At 40.2% G+C, this 23,607-nt stretch overlaps 1 protein-coding gene across 1 annotated transcript in view; it reads right to left on the bottom strand.

Moving 5' to 3' along the window:
* Nucleotides 1-23,607, bottom strand: part of SRPX (sushi repeat containing protein X-linked) — a 118,547-nt gene that overhangs the window by 5,706 nt on the left and 89,234 nt on the right. The window contains exon 9 of the mRNA XM_028113502.2: nt 10,885-11,006. Within this exon, the coding sequence (XP_027969303.1) occupies nt 10,885-11,006 (122 nt within the window). The remainder of the gene's footprint in view (nt 1-10,884; nt 11,007-23,607) is intronic.

The raw sequence follows: 23,607 nt of genomic DNA, 5'->3' as shown, positions 1-23,607 counted from the left end.
CAGATTCAAATAGTGGAAGCTACTGAAAATAAAATAGTCTGCTTAAAGAATCAGAAAGGTTTGAGAGAACCAAAAGCTAGGGCACAGATGACCAATAAAGATCATCTATATAAGACCACCATTTCAACATTGGGAGAAGTGGCTGCTTCATCTAATGCAACAGAAGAATATGCTCCAAATAACATAGCAAGATCAAACCTTGGAAAATAAACCTTAATAAAATGGAGAAAAGTGATTTACCTGATAAAGAATTCAAAGTAATGACCATAAAAATGCTCACTGAACTCGGAAAAAGAATGGGTTAGTATAGTGAGAACTGCAAAAAAGAAAATATAAGTACCAAACAGAAGTCACTGACCCGAAGAATTCAATAACCGAATTTAAAAATATGTAAGAGAAATTCAACAAACTAAATGAAGCAGAAGAAATAATCAGTGAGCTCAAAGGGCAGAAGAATTTTAAATTTTTCTTTTTGCTGCTCTGAATGGGTAGACAATGAAAATAGCTTAAAGGACATATGGAACAACATCAAACAGACTAACATGTGCATATAATATGGTTCCATTAGACTATCAGCATGTATTTTCAACAGAAACTTTGCAGGCCAAAGGGAGTGGCAGGAAACATTCAAAGTGTTCAAAGAAAAGAGCTTCCAACCAAGAATATTCTATTCAACAAAATTATTCAGAATTGAAGGAGACAGTTTTGCAGACAAGCTAAGGGCGTTCACCACCACTAAACCAACCTTACAAGAAATGGTAAAGGGACTTCTCTATGCTGAAAAGAATGGGCACTAATTAGTAACAAGAAAACATATGAAAGTATACATCTCGTTGGTAAAGGTAAATATATAGTAAAGGTAGTGGATTTATCACATAAAGTTAGTATAAAAAGTGAAAATACATAAGTAGTAAAAATAACTATAACTACAATAAGTTAAGGGATACCCAAGATGAAAAGATGTAGTTGTGACATCAAAAACATAAAACAGTCTCTGGGTAAATACCTAGTAGGGCAATTGCCGGATCAGAGGGGAGTTCTATTTTTAACTTTTTGAGGAAGCTCCATAGTGTTTTTCACAGTGGTTGTACCAGTTTGCATTCTCCCCCAACAGTGCACAAAGGTTCCCCTTTCTCCACTTCCTCAATACCTGTTGTTTGTGTTGATTTTAGTGAATCTGACAGGTGTGAGGTGATATCTCACTGTGGTTTTGATTTGCATTTCTCTGATGATGAGTAGTGTTGAACACCTTTTCCTGTGTCTATTGGCCACCTGTAGGTCTTCTCTGTGTAGGGAGAAGTGTACATTTTAAAATTGAGTGTTGAGTTGCATGGATACTAACTCTATCAGATATGTCATTTGCAAATACCTTCTCCCATTCAGTAGGTTGCCTTTTAGTTTTGCTGATGGTTTCCTTCACTGTGCAGAAGCTTTTTATCTTGATGAAGTCCCAATAGTTTATTTTTGTTTTTGTTTCCCTTGCCTCAGGAACATATGTAGAAGGAAGTTGCTATGGCCGATGTCAAAGAGGTTATGGTCTGTGTTCTCTAGGATTGTTACGGTTTCGTGTCTCACATTTAGGTCTTTGATCCATTTTGAATTTTTGTGTATGGTGTAAGAAAGTGGTTTAGTTTCATCCTTTTACAGGTTTCTGTCCAGTTTTCCCAACACCGTTTGTTGAAAAGACTGTCTTTTTTTTCCACTGGATATTCTTTCCTGCTTTGTCAATTGACCACCATATATTTGTGGGTTCTTTTCGGGGTTTTCTATTCTGTTCAGACCCAGGAGTTCAAAATGCGTTGAGCATGTCATCTGCTCTATGTGTCTTTTTTCTGTGCCAATACCATACTGTTTTGATTACTACAGCTTTGTAATATATCTTAAAGTCGGGAATTGTGATGCCTCCAGCTTTGCTTTTCCAAGGTTGCTTTGGCTATTTGGGGTCTTTTGTGGTTCCATACAAATTTCAGGATTATTTGTTCTAGCTCTGTGAAAAATGCTGGTGGTTATTTTGATAGGGATTGCATTAAATGTGTAGATTTCTTTGGGTAGTATAGACATTTTAACAGTATTTGTTCTTGCAATCCATGAGCATGGAATGTCTTTCCATTTCTTTGCATTGTCTTCAATTTCTTTCATCAGTGTTTTATAGTTTTCAGAGTACAGGTCTCTCACCTCTTTGGTTAGGTTTATTCCCAGGTATCTTATTTTTGGTGCAATTTTAAATGTTTTTCTTAATTCTCTTCCTACTGCTTCATTATTGGTGTATAGAAATACAATAGGTTTCTCTACATTGATTTTGTATCCTGTGACTTTACTGAATTCATTTATCAGTTCTACCAGTTTTTTTGGTGGAGTCTTTCAGGTTTTCTACATAGAGTATCATGTCATCTGCAAATATTAAAAATTTTAATTCCTCCTTTCCGATTTGGATGCATTCTTTTTGTTGGCTGATTGCTGTGGCTAGACTTTCCAGTACTCTGTTGAATAAAAGTGGTGAGAGTGGACATTTTTGTCTTGTTCCTGACCTTAGGGAGAGAAAGCTCTCACTTTTTCCCCATTAAGGATGATGTTCTCTGTGGTTTTTTTCACATATGGCCTTTATTATGTTGCGGTAGGTTCCCTCTAAACCTACTTTGTTAAGGGTTTTTTTTTTTTTCTGTATCAATTGAAATCATACGGCTCTGATCCTTTCTCTTATTGCTGTGATGTATCACACTGATTGATTTGTGACTATTGAACCATCCTTGCAACCCAGGAATAAGTCCCACTTGATTGCAGTGAATGATTTTTAATTCATTCATTAATTTTATTGTTGGATTCAGTTTGCTTGTATTTTGTTGAGGACTTTTGTATCTTTGTTCATCAGAGAAATTGGCAAGTACTTCTTTTTTGTGGTGTCTTTATCTGGTTTTGGTATCAGGGTAATGCTGGCCTCATAGAATGAATTTGGAAGTTTTCCTTTTCCATTTTTTAGAATATTTTGAGAAGACTAGGTATTAACACTTCATTAAATGTTTGGTAGAATCTTCCTTTGAAGATAACTGGCCCTTGAGTTTTGTTTGTTGGGAGTTTTTTGATTACAGGCTCAATTTCTTTGCTGGTAGTCTGTTCAAGTTTTCTATTTCTTCTCGTTTCAGCTTTGGTAGGTGATAGGTTTCTCGGCATTTATCCATGTCTTCTAGGATGTCCAATTTGTTGGCATATAGTTGTTCATAATATTCTAACTGTATTTCTGTGGTGTTGGTTGTTATTTCTCTCCTCTCATTTGTGATTTGAGTCCTTTCTCTTTTTTTCTTGATAAGTCGGGCTAGAAGTTCATCAGTTTTATTGATTTTTTTTCAAAGAACCAGCTCCTGGTCTCACTTACCTGTTCTATTGGTCTTTTAGTTTCTATATCATTTATTCTGATCTAATCTTTATTATTTCCTTCCTTCTGCTGGTTTGGGGTTTTGTTTGTTCTTTTTCTAGCTCCTTTAGGTGTACCATTAGGTTGTTTGAGAGTTTTCATGCTTCTTGAGGTAGGCCTATATTGCTATGAACTTCCCATTAGAACTGCGTTTACTGCATCCCAAAGGTTTTCAACCATTGTGTTTTCATTTTCATTTGTTTCCATGTAGTTTTTTATTTCTTCTTTGATTTCCTGGTTGACCCATTTATTGTTTAGTAGCATATTCTTTAACCTCCATGTATTGTGGTCTTTCCAGATTTTTTCTTGTGGTTGACTTCTAGTTTCATAGCATTGTGGTCAGAAAAGATGCATGTTATGACTATGATTTTTTCATTTTGTTAAGGCTTGTTTCTGGCCTAATATGTGATCTATTCTGGAGAATGTTTCCATGTGACTAGTGCCCTTTTAAAATATATAATACTTTATGTGTTAGTTTGTACTCTAGAAAAAAAATCAATAAAATTCTATTTATCAACAAAATAGCTTGAGATCAAAAAAAGAAAAGCAGTTCTAAGAGGAAAATTCATAGTGATAAATGCCTACCTCAAGAAAAAAATCTGAAAAAATGTAACTTTACACCTCAACCAGAAAAAGAACAAGTGAAGGCCAAAATAGAAGAAAGGAAATAAAGTTCAGAGTGAAAATAAATGAAACAGACAACAGAAAAGATCAATGAAAGAAAAGCTAGCTTTTTGAAAAGACAGCAATACTGATAAACCTTTAGCTAGATTCACCAAGGAAAAAAAAGAGGGCTCAAATAAGTAAAATCAGAAATGAGAGATGTTACAACTGTTAATATAAGAATACAGAAAATCATAAACTACTATGAACAATTATATGCTAACAAATTAGACAACCTAGCAGAAATGTATAAAATTCTAGAAACATTTAACTTTCCCAAACTGAATCATGAAGAAATAGAATATTTGAACACACCAATTTCTAGTAAGGCTATTGAATCAGTAATCGAAAAACTGTCCACCGGGCGCCTGGGTGGCTCAGTCGTTAAGCGTCTGCCTTCGGCTCAGGTCATGATCCCAGGGTCCTGGGATCGAGTCCCACATCGGGCTCCCTGCTCAGCGGGAAGCCTGCTTCTCCCTCTCCCACTCCCCCTGCTTGTGTTCCTGCTCTCACTGTCTCTCTCTGTCAAATAAATAAATAAAATCTTTAAAAAAAAAAAACTGTCCACCAAACAGAAGACCAGGTCCACATAGTTTCACTGGTGAATTATAGCAAACATTCAAAGAAGATGATTAATAACAATCCTTCTCAAACCGTTCCTAAAAATGGAAGAGGAGGGAACACTTCCAAGCTTATTTTATGAGGCCAGAATTTCCCCCTGACACCAAAACCAGATGAAGACACTACAAGATGCTAGAAGAAAAGCCCAATATCCCTAATGAACATAGTTGCAAATATCCTCAACAAAACACTAGCAAGCTGAATGCAACAATACAATAAATGGCTCATTCACCATGATCAAGTGAGATTTCTTTCAGGGATGCAAGGATGGTTCAACATCTGTTCAACATGATACACCACATTTACAAAATGAAGGATAAAAAGAATATACTCATCAATAGATGCAGAAAAACAGTTTGCAAAACAATATTGTTTATGATGAAAACTCTCAACAAAGTATAGAGGAAGCAAACCTCAACATAACACAGGCTATATATGCCAAACCCACATCTAACATCATACTTGATGTCAAAAAACTGAAGGTTTTCCAATAAGGTCAGGAAAAAGACAAGGATGCCCACTCTCACCACTATTATTTAGCATAGTATTAGAAATCCTCCCCACAGCAGTTAGGAAAGGAAAATAAATCAAAGGCATCCAAATTGGAAAGGACGTATTAAAGCTGTCACTATTTACAGAGGACATATTATATACAGAAACAGAAAATCCTAAGGATTGCACCAATAAAGTGTTAGAATACATGAATTCAGTAATGTTACAGGATGCAAAATCAAGATGCAAAAATCATTATTAGTGTAGAGAAATGCAAAAGAAGTATCAGAAAGAAAATTAAGAAAATGAGCACTTTCACAATTGCATGAAAATGAATAAAATACCTAGGAATAAATTCAAGGTTAAAGACCTGAACACTGAAATCCTTAAGACACTGACGAATGAAATTGAAGAAAATACACAGAACAAAAAAGATATTCCATGCTCGTGAATTGGGATATTGTTAAAAGGTCCATACTACCCAAAGCAATATATAGATGCAATCCCTATCAAAATTCTAATTGTATTTTTCACAGAAACAGAACAAAAAAAAAAATCCTTAAATTTGTATGGAAGCACAAAAGATGCTGACTAGCTAAAACAATTTTACGAAGAACAAAGTTGGAGGCAATATGCTCCTTGATTTCAAACTATATTACAAAACCATAATAATCAAAACAGTATGGTACTGGCATAAAATCAGACACATAGGTCAGTGTAACAGAATAGGGAGCCCAGAAATAAACCCACACACATATGGTCAATTTATGACAAAAGAGCCAAGACTTTACAATGGGGAAAGGACAATTCCTTCAATAAATACTTTTGGGAAAACTGGACCACTATCATACACTATATACAAAAATAAACTAAAAAATGCCTTAAAGACTTGAATGTAAGACCTAAAACTATATAGTCAGTAAATCCATCATCACCATGATGTTTTTTTGGATTTGACACCAAAAGTAGAGGCAACAAAAGCAAAAATAAACAAGTGGGAATACATCAAATTAAAAAGTTTCTGCATAGGCAATTATCAACAAAATGAAAAAGCAACCTACTGAATTAGACAAAGTATTTGCAACTCATATCCGAGAAGAGACTAATATCCAAAATATATAAAGAGCTCATACAACTCAGTAACAAAACAAACAAAATAAAAAATGGGCAGAGGAATTGCATAGATGTTTTCCCACAGAAGACATACACATGGCCATCAAATACATAGCTGTTAACAGGTCCCAGAGCATTCAATTAGGAATACCCTGTTTTTTTAAAAATCACTTTGCCACCAAAAAAAAAGAAAGAAAACATGCTGAACATCACTAATCAGAAAAGTGGAATTCAAAACCACAGGGAAATAACACCTCACTCCTGTTAGAACGGCTATTATCAGAAAGACAAAAAGTATGTGTTGGTGGGGGTGCCTGGGTGGTACAGTCAGTTAAGCACCCGACTCTTGGTTTTGGCTCCAGTCATAATCTCAGGGTCATGAGATTGAGCCCTGCATCATGCTCTGCACTCAGCTGGGAATCTGCTTAAGACTCTATCCCTCTCCTTCTCCCTGTGCCCCTTCCCGCCCCCCCCACCACCCCACTCTCAAATTAATATCTTGAAGAAAAAAAAAAGCATTAGTGAGGATGTGGAGAAAGGGAACACTTGGGCACTGTTGATGACAATGTATATTGGTGCAGTCATTTTGGAAACCAGTATGGATACTCCTCAAAAAATTAGTAAGTATATGATTGTCCAAATTCCACTTTTGGGGGGTTATCTGAAGAAAATTAAAAAAAGCTAACTTGAAAAGGTATATGCACCCTCATCTTTACTCCAGCATTATGTACAATAGCCAGGAGATGGAAACAATGGGCAAATGGATAAAGTATATTTGGTATGAAAAGGACAATGGACCTTTTCATACCAAATATACTTGAAGTTCACAAAATCTGTTTCAGACTATGGAGAATTTGTATAATAGGATCTACTGTGCAACAGAAACCAGAAATTGCTATCAATGGAAAATTTGAAAAATAAAAAATATATGGTGTACACACACTAGAACATTATTCAGCCATATAAAAGAATAAAATGTTGCCATTTGTGACAATATGGATGGACCTTAATGGCATTATCCTAAGTGAAATAAATCAGAGGACAAATACCATGTGGTATAACCTATATGCAGAATCTAAAACCACAAACAAGAAAACAAAACAAAACAAAACAAAAACCAAACTCATAGATTACAAAGGACATATTCGTGGTTGCCAGAGGCAGGGGGTTAGGGGTGGGTAAAATGTGTGAAGGGGGTCAAAAGGTAGAAACTTCTAGATCGAAAATAAATCATGGGAATTAATGTGCAGCATGGCAGTTACAGTTAATAAACTACATTATATATTTGAAATCTTAAAATTTCACAAGGAAAAAAATGTAGCTACATATGATGATGGATATTAACTAGACTTAGCATGATCATTTTGCAATAAATACAAATAATGAATCATTATGTTGTACCCTTGTATAGGGTCAATTATACCTCAAAAATAATATGGATATAAAAATAATGGCATCCTTTGTCCCTATCACCTTTGTAATTGCTGGAAAGTTACTCTAGGGAACATGAATTTGCCCATACCTTCATGCCTTAAAAAACATCAGAGCTGGGGCACCTGGGTGGCTCAGTTGATTAGGCATCCAATTCTTGGTTTCGGCTCAGGTCATGACCTCAGGGTCCTGGGATCAAGCCCCGCATTGGGTTCCATGCTCAGTAGGGAGTCTGCTCGAGATTCTGTCCTTTCTGTGCCTCTCCCCCCACATGCGCATGCTCACGCTCTCTCTAAAATCTTGGGCCTCCTGGGTGGCTCAGTTGTTAAGCATCTGCCTTCAGCTCAGGTCATGATCCCAGGGTCCTGGGATCGAGTCCGCATCGGGCTCCCTGGTCTGCGGGAAGCCTGCTTCTCCCTCTCCCACTCCCCCTGCTTGTGTTCCCTCTCTCGCTCGCTCTAAGTAAATAAATTAAATCTTTAAAAAAACACCTGAGACGGGGTGGCAAGTGTCTGCCTTCGGCTCGGGTCATGATGCTGGGGTCCTGGGATCGAGTCCCCGCATCAGGCTCCCTGCTCAGCGGGGAGTCTGCTTCTCCCTCTGCCTGCCACTTCCCCTGCTTGTGCTCTCTCTCTGTCAAATAAATATTTTATAAATAAACAAACAAACGCACACACACACACACACACACACCTGAGAGTGAGAAAACAGGGAGGTGGGAACTTTGCAACACCAGGCATTGCTGCTGCCTGTTAATTGTTCTATCATGGCTTCAGTGCCATTTGAAAATAGTATTCTAACCAGACAAGAGAAGTTTTAGATTCTCCAGGCATTCTGCATCTCCTGTTCTTTCATGCTTTCCGTTCTTTGCCTAAATTGGCTCTTTTCATCTGCGCTAGACTCTTGGATGTTTTATCTTTTTCCCTTGGAATTCACCCATCTGCCAAGTCCCTTAATCCTCACTGATAGGTCTGATAAAGGGGTCATGTGGCCTGACGCTGAATCCATTAAGTAATCCATGGACAGATCATCTCTGCGTGACATCTACCTGGACTATCTTCTGGCTACCCAGTAACAATTGACCCTCTTTTTATAGGCCGCTTTGCAAAATTTCCACTTCAAAGTTGTGAAGTCTTTGGTAAAACGCTAGGCCAGTGGTTCTCACAGTGTGAGCCCCAGACCACCAGCTTCGGCCACACATGGGAACATGCCTGAAGTGCCAGTTCTCAGGCCCCAGCCTAGACCTACTGAAGCAGATGCTATGGGGGTGGGACCCGAATTCTATGTTTTAACAGTGTTCCAGGCGATTCTGAGGCTGCTCAGGTTTAAGAAGCACTGAGTAATTCATGTATGCAACTTCCTTGTTGCTTTGGTCATCCCCAGCCTGTAGAGGTCTATAGTCACCCCAACATCTACAACTTGAGTGATAGAAGTTTTTGTCTTAAATCAGATTTTTCTGTTCTTCAAATTTCAATAGTTTAAAATCACATCACATCAAAATTTTATCAAGATTCCCTCTATTTATCTGTAATCCAAAGACTAACATTTAGCAGATTCTGTGACAGGTTTTTAAAAAATCATGAGTGCAGGGTATGAGCAGGTAGGTCTAAATTACCAACAGCTTTCAAACACAGACTTCGAGAATTTTTGTTAGACATTTTCAGATGTCAACATAGTCCTCTCCTGAGTTTTGCTGTTTTCACCTTGAAAGAAGTGTAAATACACTCTTAGAGGCTACTCTCACCTCTGGAAATAGTAAATCTGTTTCAGTTTCCAATCATTTCCTCCACTTAACTTAGCTCCAACATGGTGCCAGGCACTGTGCTAGGTATTGGATAGCAAATGTTGAGGAGATCTGGTGGTGACCTCAAAAGTGTCACCTCTAGAGAGGTGCTTGCAAATGCGACAGGACCAAAAAATGTATACATAAAAGCTTATGAGTATACCCAGCCTTCTCCTTCTTTCAGCCAACTAAAGGTAATTCAGCCATCCTCTTTTCTTTTTCCCTCCCTTGCCCTCTGAGATTTTGACCTTGGTATGGATGGAGCACTCTTTTTGGGTGGAGAGATATAAATCAAACATGGGGGGGGGTGCCAAAAGGCAGAGGGAAAATAATTGTGTCGATCTATGACATCACTGGCTAAGGACGTATTTCTATCCTATACTCCCCCAGGGAATCTCTGTGAACCTCTTTGAACATCTGTGATGGGGCTCAAGTCCTCTTTCATTTCCTTCTTCCTGGGAATACAGAAAGGCTGCATTTCCCAGGCTGCCTTGAAGTTCAATCGCAATCATAGAATCAATTCTAGCCAATGGCCTTGGAGAGAACAATTTTCTGCTTCCAATGTGAAGCATGAAAGAGGAGTAGGGTTTGTTTTCCCTCTCTTCCCCCTTTGCAAAAACCTGGAAGTCATGTGTTCTAAATGTTGATGCTACAAGATTGTGGGGCCACATCAGCCTGGGCCCCTGAAAGACTTTGAAGAGTAGTGACTATCGGCTATCAACAAGCACCCCACCTTGCACTGTGGGAGAAAAAGGGTGGGTGAGAAAGAAGATTTTGAGGAGTTTTGCTTTAGCCTAATTATCCTTTTCACAGGGGTCAAGAGATGCAAGTAAATATTTGGGATTGTTCTGAAATTACCTTTTGGTTGTCGAACTCTGCTTTTTTAAGGCACCACGACTCAGAGCCTGAGCACCATGATTCTAGCTTTGTAAGTATTGCCGAAGTAAAATAAAGTTGTTAAAATGGGGGTATGGACAAGTACCCTGAAAGCATGGAGGTAAAAGAGGCCAAGCCTGCAAAGGCTAACTGGATGCCTGCTCTCCTAATAACACAAAGGATTGCGAAGGTCCTTTTTGCGGCCTCTTGCCTACTCACCCCAACCCCATGCAGCAGAAAGAAAAAAAAGCCGAGACAAAGCAGAGACCCTTCATTAAAGAGGGAAAGAAGAGAACACCGGAAATTATCCACCACGTGATATATTTTGCACAAGCAGCACCATGCCAATTAACATGGTTCTAGAACTCTCAGACTACAAGCAATTCAACATTGAAGGTTACCTGGAATTAATACTGAGTAGCGAGAAGTCAGGGAGCCTGATCCCCAAAAAAGCACACTGTAGGGACTACAATTTAAGGACAGGACTTCCACCTACCTGAGCTGCAGAGCCAGGGCTGGAGGCATAATCTTTGCTCCTATCCTGCCGATGAGGGTCGGGAACACACCTACGAGCTCCACCACTGTGATGTGTCGAAGATCCAGGCCACACTGTGCTTGCTGGAAAAAAAAACAAAACAAACAAAAAAACACAACAGAAGGAGAGGCATGAGCATGAAGAAAGAGACTTCCAGGTCAAACTACAGACAGCCAGAAACAGCAGTGTTCTGTTTAGGAAAGTTTATTTGCCTACTCCAGACATTCTTTGAGAACAGTGGAGAAATTAGGGTTCAACTAGTGGTTTAAAACCTAAATACCCTCCTAGAGAAACCATTCAGAAATGGCTCAGTAATAAAGTTTTGAAAACCTGAGCAAGATGGCAGTCTTCTGTATTTCCAGAGGAGGTGAAACTTTGCATGAGCTGAAGATCCTAGAAAGTGTCCAAAACCACCCCCAGAGAATTCCAATTTGTTTTCAAGGAGAGAAGAGTTATTTCCAGAGTCCCCTTATCTGCCCTTGCTTCTCCCCCACACCTTTGCCCTAAGCTCCTCACACCCAAACACAGTAAGAAAAGATACAGTAATCAAAGGTTTCAATCTTCATCTGGTGCCCTAGTTTTCACATCTGATGACCTGCCTTTTATACCTGCTGCCCATAGGACACCCTTTGATAGCCTGATGCTAGAGGCTGGGGGCAGGGAGGAAAGGGCTTGCATTCCTGGGTCCCAGGGGACCATAACAATTGGAGACAGGGTTACTGGTGAACTACAACTCCTATGGCACAGAACAGATGGAAGACTGAAACACCAGCAGCATTTCTTTTTTAAGATTTTCTTTATTTGAGAGAGAGCGAGTACATAAGTGGGGGGAGGGGCAGAGGGAGAAGCAGACTCCCTCGCCGAGCAGGAAGCGCGACATGGGGCTCGATCCCAGGACCTCAGGACCATGACCTGAGCCAAAGGCAGACACTGAACCGACTGAGCCACCCAGGTGCCCCTCCAAGCATCCTCTCTGAGAATGGGACCTATATCTGCTTGTCCAGGTGGTCTGGCCTGAGGGGCAGGCTTCTGCTTTGGCATCCATCTAGGGGCTTCCAGAGGTACTCTCAGGGACTGGCAACCAGTGGATGCTGTCTTTGTGCTCTAACTCTGCCTCATTCCACCTCACTGGTATCTTCCAGAAAGGAGCTCATTCCCTTGTCTGGGAACTTGATTTTTATGGCTGATGCCAGGAACACCTCACTATCACCTGGCTGTGGTGTCCAGTGGGACTTACACTAGCAGTCCTGCAGGCCCATAACCAAAGGAGAGAGGGTTCTTAAATAGCCACTACCCTCAGGGCACAGCACGAGGTAACAGACCCAGGAGCCCAGTCATTATGTGAAAGAGGCCTGTGAGCTTATCATCATAAGGGCAGCCTGAAGGGCAGGCTTCTCGTTAAATACACATCGAAGGGCAGACTGTGAACCTTTCCAGAGACCTTGGACGGTGTCTGGTGTCCTGATTTTTGTAGCTGCCACTCACAAAATGCCCCTTGGTGGCCTGGCTCTGGTGGCTGGGAGGGCCTATGGGTCTGTAACAATCAGACAGTTCTTGGCAGGCTCCCACCCGCCCCCCGCTCCGGGCCACTAGACAGCTGACTGAAGCTCAACCCCAGTATTTCTGTGAAAGAGGCCTGTTTGTTTGGCCTGGATCTTTGACCAAAGGGGCAGACTTCAGGCTTGGCACACATCTAGGGGCCTGCAGACTTGCTCTCAGGGAACATGGGCCAGGAGACCCCGTCTTTGCACCCTCGCTCTCTGGAGGTTTTCTCGGCTAGGCCCAGGCAGGGGAATTAACGCATTGCCCTACCCACTATGGATCAAGGCTCACAGCCACTCCTGACCAGAAAGCCTATTTGGGAAAATGTGGGAGTTGCCATAAGTGAACTCTTCCAGTCCTGCCCAGGCAGGAGCATGAGTCATGGCCCCACCAGCTATGGAATATGGCTTCCACCCAGCCCCCTCCGTCTGACAGGGAAGATTGGTAAGAACACCAGGGCACTACCTAACCCAGCCACTCCCAAGCTGGGAGATAGGTGGGCAGAGCTGATTGCCACCAGAGCGAACACAGTAGTCCTGTTGGGACATGAACTTGAAGCTTGGGTCGACTTGACTCAAGACCAAAAATGAAGAGCATTAGTGGCCTTGGAGCTGCTGCTCCCACTGAGCCCAAGCAGGGAAACTAATGCTTCACCCACTCATCTGTCGCCCCATTTATTGCTGAGCACAGCCTCCCGACTGCCCGACCGGGGCACCTTCCCACAGCACAAGGGATGCTGGGTGGCCTATGTAACAGCCCTGCTTAGAGGGGCACTTGAACAGAGGGCACAGCCCATGACTTTCCCTGTCTGTAGAGCAAAACCGGTAGCCTCACCTGACCATGATATTCAGCGCACACTCTTGCCTCATTCAGGTCCACGAACAGTGAGCTGTGCAGGCCCTGGTTTCCATCGTGCCACCCCACCAGAGCAGGGAGGCAAAGTCATAGCTCCACCTCCTGGTGAGTATAGTAGCCAGTCCTGCCTACTAAGCCTGACTCAAGAATCCAGCCCAGCCTACAGCTTCACTTGGATAAGGAAGCAAGCCAGCAGTCTTATCCAGCTATTCTCAGTAGTGGCACACACACCCCACCCCCCCAACCACCGGCCTTAGAACAGTTGCCTTGCGCCAGAATAGAGCCTAAGAGCAGGCCCCACGTGTCCAAAGACACTACTGGCAGACATGTCCAAAAAACCAAAACTGAGCTGATTGCTGAGGAACTGTCTCAGCCAGAGTGAACCTGCAAAGTCTGGAAGGGAACACTTACTCGAATGTGTGGATACAACATGAGGAATCAAGGATCATGAAAAAACACCAAAGGAAACCAATCAAGAACACCACCAAAGGGAACTAATAAAGCTCTAATAACTGATGCTAAAGAAATGGAAATCTATGAATGGTCAGAGAATTCAGAATAATTCTAAGTTTAGTGAACTACAAGAATGCATAGACACCTAGACAAAATTAGGAAAGCAATGTATGAACAAGACAAGTTCAACAAAGAAATAGAAACAAAAAAAAAAAAAAACAGGGGTGCCTGGGTGACTCAGTCCATTAAGCGTCTGCCTTTGGCTCAGGTCATGATCCCAGGGTAACTGGGATTGAGCTCCCCATTGGACTCCCAACTCAGTGGGGAGCCTGCTTCTCACTCCCCCTCTCCCTCTGCCATTTCCCCTGCTTGTGCTCTGTCAAATAAAATCTTTTAAAAAATAAATTAAAAAAAAAAATCCCAGAGGCACCTGGGTGGCTCAGTTGGTTGAGCGACTGCCTTTGGCTCAGGTCATGATCCTGGAGTCCCGGGACTGAGTCCCACATCGGGCTCCCTGCTCAGCGGGGAGTCTGCTTCTCCCTCTGACCCTCCTCCCTCTCATGCTCTCTGTCTCTAAAAATAAATAAATAAAATCTTTAAAAAAAATTAAAAGTAAAATAAAAATCCCAGAGTTAACGCATACAGTAACTCAACTGAACAATTCTATACAGAGCATCAAAAGCAGTCTTGGCCATGCAGAAGGAAAAAAAAAAAATCAGCAACCTGGCAGATGCAGCATTTTAAACTACCCAGAGGAGAAAAAAAGAATAAAGAATGAAAAAGGAATAAAGCCTAAAGGACTTATGGGACAGAATGAAAAGAAACAATATTCACATTATGGGAAATCCAGAAGGAGAAAAAAAAAAAAAGGGAGAAAGGGGCAGAAAATATATTTAAAACAATAATGGCTGAAAACTTCCCAAACCTGGAAAGAGAAATACACATCCAGATCAAAGATGCCCAAATGATCTCAAATAGGGCTGTACTGAGACACATCATAATTAAATTGTCAAAAGTCAAAGAGCAATAATTTTAAAAATAGCAAAAGAAAAGAGAGAAGTTACATACAAGGCAAGCCCATAAGACCATTAGTGGATTTTTCACTCACAGAAACTTTTCAGGCCGTAAGATAATGGGATGGCATATTCAAAATATTGAAAGAAAAAAAACTGTCAGCCAACCATAATATACCAGGTGAAGTGGTCCTTCAGAAATGGGGAGATAAAGATTTTCCTGAGCAAACCAAAGTTGAGGGAATTGATCCCCACTAGAACTACATTATAAGAAATGCTCAACAGAGTTCATTAAGTGGAAATAAAAGAATACTAGCTGACATAAAGCGGCAATGTAAAAGTCACTGTTGATGGTAAATATATGATCAAAATTGGATTCTGTAATACGATAAAGATGCTTAATTCACTTACAACTCTAGTTTTAAAGTTAAGAAACAAATGGAGTAAAAATAACTCAAACTACAACCATCTGTTATTAGTTACACAATATAAAAACGTGTGAACTAGGGGTGCCTGGGTGGCTCAGACGGTTAAGCCTCTGCCTTCGGCTCAGGTCATGAGCCCAGGGTCATGGGATCGAGCCCCACATCGGGCTCCTGGCTCAGCGAGGAGCCTGCTTCTCCCTCTGCCTCTCTCCCTGCTCATGCTTTCTCTCTGTATCTCTGTGTCTCAAATGAATAAATAAAATCTTAAAAAAAAAAAAAACGTGTGAACTATAACATCAATAACCTAAAATGTGAGAGGGAGAAATACAAGTATAAAGCTTAGGAATTCTATTGAAGTTAAGTTGATATTGGTTTAAAACAGTGTTACAATTTTAAGATATTGTATGTCAGTCTCATGGTAACCACAAGGGAAAAACCTGTACTAAAGTGTACAAAAGAACATGAAGACATCAAAGCATATTGTAAACTGTAAGACATCAAACACAAACACAAAAAGACAGCAAGTAAAGACAGAAGAAACAACAGATCTACAAAACAATAAAAAACAATTAACAAAATAGCAGAAGGTACATTCTTATCAATAATTACTCTAAATGTAAACACACTAAATTCTCCAATCAAAAGACAGAATACGTGAATGGATTTTTTTTTTTTTTAAAAGATCCAACTATATGCTGCCTAGAAGAGACTCACATTAGCCTTAAAGACACACATAGACTCTGAGTGTGTGAATGAAAAAGGATATTTCAAGTAAATGGCAACCACAAAAAGTAGAAGTAACTATACTTGTATCATACAAAACACTTTAATCTAAAAATGGTAAAAGGAGACAAGGGGTGCCTGGGTGGCTCAGTCAGTTAAATGTCCATCTTCAGTTCAGGTCAATGATCTCAGGGTCCTGGGATTGAGCCCCGCATCCAGCTCCCTGCTCCACAGTGTGTCTGCTTCTTTCTCTCCCTCTCTCCCTTGGTCCCTCCCCCTGTACTCATACGCGCCCTCTGTCTCAAATAAATAAATAAAATCTTAAAAGAAAGAGACAGAGAAGGTCATTATATAATGATAAAGGGATCAATACATCAGGAAGATACAAAAATTGAAAATATTTATGTACCCAACATCAGAGCAACTAAATACATAAAGCAGAAACAGAGCTAAAAAGGACAAACAGCAATACAATAATGGTTGGGGACTTTAATATCCCTCCGTCAACAATGGAGAGATCATCTATTCTCCAAAGATAACCAATAAGGAAACAGTGGATTTGAACAATACTATAGACCAAATGGACCTAAATGACATATAAAGAACACTCTGAGAAGAGCAGAGTACACATTCTTCAAATACTCATGAAATATTTTCTAGGATAGACCATATATTAGGCCACAAAACAAATCTTAGCCAATTCGATAAGAATAAAATCCTACTAACTATCTTCTTTTCACATAATGGTATAAAACTAGAAATCAGTAACAAAAGGAAAGTAGAAACACCCAAATACATGGAAATCCAACACTCCCCTGAATAGCCATTGTATTGGAGAAGAAATCAAAGGGGATATAAAAAAGTATCTTGAGACAAATGAAAATGAAAACACAACATATCAAAACATATGGGATAAAGCAAAAGCAGTTCTGAAAGGGAAGTTCATAGCAATAAAAGCCTATATTAAGAAGAAGAAATTTCCCAAATAACCTAATTTTATGCCTTAAGGAACTAGAAAAAGAAAAACTGAGCCAAAAGTTAGCAGAAGGAAGGAAATAAGATTAGAGTAGGAATAAACTAAATATAGAACAGGAAAACAATAGACAAAAAAATAACCAAACTAAGATTTGGTTCTTTGAAAGATAAACAAAATTGACATACCTTAACTATACTAAGGAAAAAATAAGGATCCAAATCAACAAAATTATAAATGAAAAAGGAGATACTACAACTGATACCACAGAAATATAAATAATCACAAGAGGCTACTATGAACAAGTACATGCCAAAAACTGGACAACCTAGAAGAAATGGAAAACTTCTTAGAAACATACAAACTACCAATACTAAATTAAGTAAAAAAAAAAAATGTGAATAGTCTGGGGTGCCTGGGTGGCTCATTCGGTTAAGCGTCCACCTTCAGCTCAGGTCATGATCCTGGAGTCCCGGGATTGAGGCCCATGTCGGGCACCCTGCTCAGCAGAGAGCCTGCTTCTCCCTCTGCCCCTCACTCCGCTCATGCTTTCTGTCTCTCTCTCTCTCTCTCTCTCTCTCTCTCAAATACAATCTTTTTTAAAATGTGAATAGTCTAATTACTAGTAAGAAGACCGAATCAGTAATCAAAAACCTAACAAAAAAATGCCCAGGACAAGATGGCTTCACTGGTGAGTTTTACCAAATATTTAAAGAAGACCAATCCTTCTCAAATTCTTCCAAAAAACTGAAAAGGAGAGAATACTTCCAAACTCATTTTATGAGGCCACCATTACTGGAAACCACAGCCAGAAAAGGATACTACCAGGAAAGAAAACTATTTGTTTTCTGAGAAAAATATTTGTAAGCCATATATCTAGTAAGGGTTTACAATCCAAAATATATTTAAAAAAATCTCTTACAACTCAATAGCAAAGACAAAAACAAAAAGAAAAATCCCCACAAATAATCTAATTAAAAATGAGAAATATCCAATCAAGAAATGGGCAGAAGACATGAACAGACATCTTTCCAAAGAAAACATCCAAATGGCCAACAGACACATGAAAAAGTGCTCAACAGCGCTCAGCATCAGGGAAATCCAAATCAAAATCTCAATGAGATACCACCTCACACCAGTCAGAATAGCTACAATTAACAAGTCAGTAAACGACAGATGTTGGCAGGGATGCGGAGAAAGGGGAACCCTCCTAACACTGTTGGTGGGAACGCAAGCTGGTGCAGCCAGTCTGGAAAACAGTATGGAGGTTCCTCAAAAAGTTGAAAACAGAGCTACCCTATGACCCAGCAATTACACTACTGGGTATTTACCCCAAAGATACAAATATAGGGATCCGAAGGGGCATGTGCACCCTGATGTTTATAGCAGCAATGTCCACAGTAGCCAAACTATGGAAAGAGCCAAGATGTCCAATTGACAGATGAATGGATAAAGAAGAGGTGGTATATATCTACAATGGAATATTATGCAGCCATCAAAAGGAATGAAATCTTGCCATTTGCAATAATGTGGATGGAACTGGAGGGTATGATGCTGAGCGAAATAAGTCAATCAGAGAGAGACATGTATCGTATGATCTCACTGATATGAGGAATTCTTAATCTCAGGAAAGAAACTGAGGGTTGCTGGAGTGGTGGGGGGTGGGAGGGATGAGGTGGCTGGGTGATAGACATGGGGGAGGGTATGTGCTATGGTGAGCACTGTGAATTGTGTAAGACTGTTGAATCACAGACCTGTACCTCTGAAACAAATAATACATTATGTTAAAAAAGAAGAAGATAGCAGGAGGGGAAGAATGAAGGGGGGAAATCGGAGGGGGAGACGAACCATGAGAGACTGTGGACTCTGAGAAACAAACTGAGGGTTCTAGAGGAGAGGGGGTGGGGGGATGGGTTAGCCTGGTGATGCACATTAAAGAGGGCACGTATTGAATGGAGCACTGGGTGTTATATGCAAACAATGAATCATGGAACACTACATCAAAAACTAATGATGTAATGTATGGTGACTAACAAAATTAAAAAAATGAGAAATATCAGAATAGAAATGTCTCTAAAGAAGATACACAAAAAGTCAACAGGTCCATGAAAGATGCTCAACATCACTACTCATCAGGGAAATGCAAATGAAAACCATAAAGAGATATCCTCACTCCTGTTAGAATGTCATCAGCAAAATAACAATACCAAATCCTGGTAAGGATGTGGAGAAAAGGGAACTCTTGTGCACAGCTGGTGGGAATGTAAATTGGTGAAGTCATTATGGAAAGTAGTATGGAGGATACCCCCCACATTGAAAATAGAACCTCCATATGATACAGTCATTCCACTTCTGGATATTTATCCAAAGAAAACAAAAACACTAACTTGAAGAGTGTTCATTGCAGAATTATTTACAAGAGCTAAGATACAGAAACAACCTCAGTGTCCATTGATGGATGAATGGATAAAGAAAATGTGATGTGAACCATGAAATATTACTCAGCCAAAAGAGAATAAAACCTTGCCATTTGCAACACCATGAATGGACTTTGAGGGTACTATTCTAAGTGAAATAAGTTAGAAAAAGACAGAAAAATTTTGGGGGGGTGCAAAAAAGATGCCAGAGGAATAGGGGACCCTATTCCAACTGGTCCCCTGAATTGAGCTGGATATATACAAGACCACTCTGAACACCCATGAAATCAGCCTGAGATGTAAGAAGATATATCTGGATCTCTACAAACAAAATATTGCAGGTGGTGGGTTTCGAGGTATGAAGCAGGGAGCCATGATTCCACGGGCACATATCGGACGATAAACAGAAGGGGGAGGGAGCCTTTGGGATCCTGTACCGCCAGTGGGCGAAAGCCTCCCATGCTGGGGACGGGACACAGACTCGCAGAACGGTAGCGGTGGGGAAATGACTTTAGGGCAGCCCCCAGACTGAAACCTGGAGTGGCGGGGCCGCACGTGTGAACTGAGGGTGGCTGGCGGTTTTGGAGGCACAAAGGGCAGAGAAGTGCCTGGACCTACAAGCTGAGGGGTGCACAACCCAGGACAATGCAGTTTGGGCGGCAAAGAAAGAAACGGAGATAGTGTGGCTTAGAGAGCTCACTGTGGAACAGACTGCAATCTCTCTGCTCTGAGGCAGAGGGTTGGAAACGGTCTCTTCTGCTCTGACTCTCAGAAGAGACTCGGAAAGCTGCCAGAGAACAAAAGACTCAATAAAAAAAAAAAAACAAAAAAAACCCACCGGTTCTCACTGAGCCCATCCTCCCCCACAGGGGGCAGGGAAACTCTGTCCAAACAGGGTTGTCTGAGTAACAGCACAGCAGGCCCCTCCCCCAGAAGACAGGCTGGAAGAACAAGAGGCCAGACAACCCTAAGGTCCCTACAAAACAGGTGCATCTTGCTTAGGTCGTGGTCAATTTGGACTCTGTACATTCCCTCAACCACCCCTCAACAGAATGACTAGGAGGAGAAACCCACAAAATAGGAAAGACTCAGAGACTGTGACTTCTGCCACAGATTTACAAATGGATACATATATAACCAAGATGTCGGAAATGGACTTCAGGGTAACAGTTATGAAGACGATAGCTAGAATGGAGAAATCGATTAGTGGCAACATGGAGTCTCTAAGGGCAGAAGTGAAGGCTGAACTGGCAGAATTTAAAAATGCTATCAATGAGATCCAATCTAATCTAGATACTCTAACAGCTAGGGTAAACGAGGCAGAAAAACAAATTAGTGATCTAGAAGACCAATTGATATAAAAGAAGAAAAAAGAGGTGGCCTGGGAGAAACAATTCAAAATCCATGAAAACAGAATTAAAGAAATAAGTGATGCCATGAAATGTACCAATGTCAGAATTACTGGGATCCCGGAGGGGGTGCAGAGAGAGAGAGGACTAAAAGATATATTTGAGCAAATCGTAGCCGAGAACTTCCCTAATCTGGGGAATGAAACACACATTTGTGTCTTAGAGGCAGAGAGGACCCCTCCCAAGATCAAGGAAAACAGAACAACGCCACAGTATGTCATAGTAAAACTCGCAAATCATAGCATCAAGGAAACCATCTTAAGGGCAGTTAGGGGGAAGAGATTCCTTACGTAGAGAGGGAGGAACATCAGAATAATATCAGACCTATCCAAAGAAACCTGGCAAGCAAGAAAGGCCTTGCAAGACCTACTCAGGGTACTAAATGAGAAGAACATGCAGCCAAGAATACTTTATCTGGCAAGGCTGCCATTTAGAATGGATGGAGAGATGCAGAGCTTCCAAGACCGGCAGAAACTCAAAGAATATGTGACCACTAAGCCGGCACTAAAAGAAATATTAAAGGGGTTCTATAAAACGAGAAAGACCCCAAGAGAGATATAGAACAGAAATTTACAGAGACAATCTATAGAAACAAGGACTTCACAGGCAACATGATGACAATAAATTCATATCTTTCAATAATCACTCAACGTGAATGGCTTAAATGCTCCCATAAAACAGCACAGGGTTGCAGATTGGATAAAAAGACAGGACCCATCCATATGCTGTCTACAAGAGACTCATGTTGAACCTAAAGATACATCCAGACTGAAAGTGAAGGGATGGAGATCCATCTTCCATGCCAACGGACCTCAAAAGAAAGCTGGGGTAGCAATTCTTATATCAGACAATTTAGATTTTAAGCTAAAGACTGTAGTCAGATACACAGAAGGACACTGTATCATTCTTAAAGGGTCTATCCAACAAGAAGATCTAACAATTGTAAATATCTATGCCCCCGACATAGGAGCAGCCATCTACATAAGCCAACTGTTAACCAAACTGAACAGTCATATTGATAACAATACGTTAATTGTAGGAGACCTCAATACTCCACTCTCAGCAACAGACAGATCATCTAAACAGAAAATCAACAAAGAAACAAGAGCTTTGAATGACACACTGGACGAGATGGACCTCACAGATATATACAGAACATTCCACCCTAAAACAACAGAATACTCATTCTTCTCGAGTGCACATGGAACTTTCTCCAGAATAGACCATATATTGCATCACAAATCAGGTCTCAACCGACACGAAAAGAATGAGATTATTCCCTCCATATTCTCAGGCCATAATGCATTAAAACTGGAACTCAATCACAAGAAAAAAATTGGAAAAAATTCAAACACTTGGAAGCTAAAGACCATTCTGCTCAAGAATGTTTGGGTCCACCAGGAAATCAAAGAAGAACTTAAACAATTCATGGAAACCAATGAGAATGAAAACACATTGGTCCAAAACCTATGGGATACTGCAAAGGCAGTCCTAAGGGGGAAATACATAGCCATCCAAGCCTCACTCAAGAAACAGAAAAATCCCAAATTCACCGACTAACTTTACACCTTAAAGAACTGGAGAAAAAGCAACAAACAATGCCCAAGCCACGCATTAGAAGAGAAATAATTAAGATTAGAACAGAGATCAATGAATTAGAAACCAGAAACACAGTAGATCAGATCAATGAAACTAGAAGCTGTTCTTCAAAAGAATTAATAAGATCAATAAACCACTGGCCAGACTTATCCAAAAGAAACGAGAAAGGACCCAAATTAATAAAATGATGAATGAAAGGGGAGAGATCACGACTAACACCAAGGAAATAGAAACAATTATTAGAAATTATTATCAACAACTATATGCCAATAAATTGAGCAACCTGGAAGAAATGGATGCCTTCCTGGAAACCTATAAACTGCCAAGACTGAAACAGGAAGAAACTGACAACCTGAATAGGCCAATAACCAGTAACGAGATTGAAGCAGTGATCAAAAACCTCCCAAAAAACAAGAGTCCAGGGCCTGATGGATTCCCTGGGGAATTCTACCAAACATTCAAAGAAGAAATAATACCTATTCTCCTGAAGGTGTTTCAAAAAATAGAAACAGAAGGAAAGTTTCCATATTCATTCTATGAGGCCAGCATTACCTTAATCCCCAAACCAGGCAAAGACTCCATCAAAAAGGAGAATTTCAGACCGATATCCCTGATGAATATGGATTCCAAAATCCTCAACAAAATCCTAGCTAATAGGATCCAACAATACATTAAAAGGATCATCCACCACTACCAAGTGGGATTTATCCCCAGGATGCAAGGGGGGTTCAACATTCGCATATCAATTAATATGATAGAACACACTAATAAGAAGAGAGAGAAGAACCATATGGTCCTCTCAATTGATGCAGAAAAAGCATTTGACAAAATACAGCACCGTTTCCTGATTAAAACCCTTCAGAGTATAGGGATAGAGGGAACATTTCTCACGTTCATAAAATCCATCTATGAAAAACCCACAGTGAATATCATCCTCAATGGGCAGAAGCTGAGAGCCTTTCCCTTAAGATCAGGAACACGACAAGGATGCCCACTCTCACCACTATTGTTCAACATAGTACTAGAAGTCCTAGCAACAGCAATCAGACAACAAAAAGAAATAAAAGGTATTCAAATTGGCAAAGAAGAAGTCAAACTCTCTCTCTTCGCAGATGACAAGATACTTTATGTGGAAAATCCAAAATTTTGGAATCCAAAATCCAAAACCCCCAAATTACTAGAACTCATACAGCAATTCAGTAATGTGGCAGGATACAAAATCAATGCACAGAAATCAGTTGCTTTCTTATACACTTAACAATGCAACTATAGAAA

The sequence above is a fragment of the Eumetopias jubatus genome, unplaced genomic scaffold (assembly GCF_037043125.1).
Source record: "Eumetopias jubatus isolate StellerSeaLion01/CBP00866 unplaced genomic scaffold, mEumJub1_p1.0 scaffold_11, whole genome shotgun sequence".
Classification (NCBI taxonomy): domain Eukaryota; kingdom Metazoa; phylum Chordata; class Mammalia; order Carnivora; family Otariidae; genus Eumetopias; species Eumetopias jubatus.
Note: the sequence above shows the minus strand (reverse complement) of the source record. Positions and strands in the feature narration are given on the sequence as shown.